The sequence below is a fragment of the Pelophylax lessonae genome (genome assembly GCF_965119305.1).
Source record: "Pelophylax lessonae genome assembly, chromosome: 1".
Taxonomy (NCBI): domain Eukaryota; kingdom Metazoa; phylum Chordata; class Amphibia; order Anura; family Ranidae; genus Pelophylax; species Pelophylax lessonae.
The window spans coordinates 761,741,062-761,743,384 of record NC_138768.1 but is presented as its reverse complement, the minus strand read 5'-3'; the positions used below and the strand labels follow the sequence as shown (position 1 = coordinate 761,743,384).

Sequence of the window (2,323 nt, the reverse complement as noted above, 5' to 3'; positions counted from 1 at the left end):
AATATCTGCAGATAAACCTGATATTGGTTAAGGAAATAATAGCCTTTTCTGTGTCTGGGGGTGTCATTTCCTCAGCCACAGGTGGAAAAATTCAAAAAAGGAAGACTTGTGTGCCCCCTCCTCCTCCCCCCGATTAGCCTGTAGAGCAGGTATGAACCACGGAAAAAAAAAAAAGTACTTTCTTTGTACCTGCTTTGCTCTCTTAGAGGGGGGCGGGGATAGACACATTTCGTCAGGGGTGGGGTGTCAGGTGTGGCATCTTGGCTCTCCTCTTCAGAAAGGCTGCTGTGTGTCTCAGTCATAGTGCAAGCTCTTGAATGATCCTCCGAACCGCTTCCGGTCTGAGTATCCTGGAATCGTGCTGGTGTCCCTGGAATAATATCTCTTCTCAATCACCTTGTCGAAGAACCTGCTAAGTTTGACAGCATTGGAGGACCCCGCGGCGAGCCCACGCGTGTTGTTGCAGTCCAGATTCATCTCTTCGGCATTGAAATCCTCCGTCAGGAACGCAGTGCGGGTCAGGACCTCGGTGCGCTTGGCCTCCGGGATCTGGTCCAGTTTAGTCCCAGTGACCAACAGGGGGATCTGGTTATCGGCAAAGTTTTCCCGGTCATAGTCCCCACCGGTGACCAGCACACCTGTGGGCTGTTGATCTTTGTTGAGAGACTCCAGCAGCCAGTGGTGAAGATTCTGAGATGACTTCTTGTTGGTGAGATCATGGACGAGGAGGATACCATTGATGCCGTTGTAGAAGGCGGTTCTGGCCTTCTTTACGCTGCTGGCGCTCCCGACCGATCCCCCAACGTCCCAAAGTTCGATGAAAAATGTCTTCTCCTCCGGGTCCCCTCCTTGTATTCATGTAGTCTCACATCCACCGAACAGCCGACAGTCCATGAGGGGTTCCCCAGCACCTGGTTCTGGCACAGCAGATGGACGAGGGAGGATTTCCCCACTCCTGAGTCCCCCAGCACCAGAACCTTCACCCTATCCAGAGCCGCCATGTCAGCCGCAATTTTTTTTTTTTTAGTTTTGGTTTGAGAGCAGAGGATTTTTTCTGTTTACAATTATCTTTGAAAGTGAAAGAAAATCCCATATTTTGGGTTGTCACCAGAAAAGCAATAGTGGGAAATCTTCAAACATGTTGACCCTGGTGACAACAAGGTATTTCCTCACTTTGGAGAAATTTCTTTTCACTTCCTGTTTTGACCATGGGACATGTCGTTAAAGTGGAGTTCCACCCTAAAATTGAACTTCGGTCCATCTTCTTGTTCCGGGTCACCTGAAAAACAAATGTATAATCGCCTTTTTTTTTTTTTTTTTACTTACCTTGTTTTAGAAGAAAATATACTTACCTTACTTCCTCTTCCTCCCTCTGCGGCCACGGCAGCCACCGTCACTTCCTGGCTTGCAATGATTCCTGGGAGCTGTACGTCATCGCTCCCAGGAATCAATGCGCCTGCACCGGCCCCAACGTCAGTTCTGGTGCAAAAACAGCTTCTGGGCATGCCCAGAAGCTGTGCAGGGATGACGCTGCAGCCCCAGAAGTGACGGCGGGGCCGATGCAGTGCATCGTGGGACGGAAGAGGACGAAGAAGAGGATCGCGCTGGCTTCAGCTGCCCACATCTGAGATGGCAGCGCTGGACAAGACATTCTCAAGGTAAGTATTTCTTCTAAAAGGTAAGTGCAACCTGGGACAGTTCAGAGGCTATCCATTGTGGAATGCACTAGCCCTGACTGTCCTGGGGGTATTTTTATGTAATTTTTTTTGTTTTAGGTGGAACTCCGCTTTAAGGAAAATCTCCACAATGGTATTGCAAAAACAACTGAAAAGGTCATAACCATCCACTATCCAAAAAAAAAAAAAAAATACTCATTTACCACACAAAATGACAAATCAGAGACAAAAAGAAACCTCACAATACTAAGTCCCCTTCCCTTCACCTTACTGTGATTGACAATTTCAGTGATCCCAAATTTAAATGCTGCGTGTCTTTTTTTTTTTTTTACATTTGGAATCCCCCTCTTTCATCTTCCAAAAGAGAAGACCTCAATCCAATGGAAATGTAGAGGAACTCACACAAAAGGATTGTGGGGAAAAAAAACACTGCAGCAGATTCAAGGCTTGTGCCCATGACCACCAATGATGAGAGGTGGGGGAGTATAAAATGCCAGTGACCATCAATGATTGGGTGAGGGGAATTGTATTGCTACTGCTTAGCTTCAGGGGTAACTTTCAACTGCCTCAAAACCAGCATGGTTCTTTCGTTTTAAAAATTGTGTAAAAAAATTAGATTAACTTTTTTTTTTCAATAAAGTCGTAAC

At 46.6% G+C, this 2,323-nt stretch overlaps 1 protein-coding gene across 1 annotated transcript; it reads right to left on the bottom strand.

Annotated features, from left to right (window-relative positions):
- Nucleotides 1-214: 214 nt before the first annotated feature.
- Nucleotides 215-1,002, bottom strand: RABL3 (RAB, member of RAS oncogene family like 3). Its single transcript, XM_082243563.1, is given in 2 exon segments — nucleotides 215-842; nucleotides 845-1,002. Coding segments are annotated over 2 exon segments (705 nt in total). The 5' UTR covers nucleotide 1,002; the 3' UTR covers nucleotides 215-294.
- Nucleotides 1,003-2,323: the final 1,321 nt, after the last annotated feature.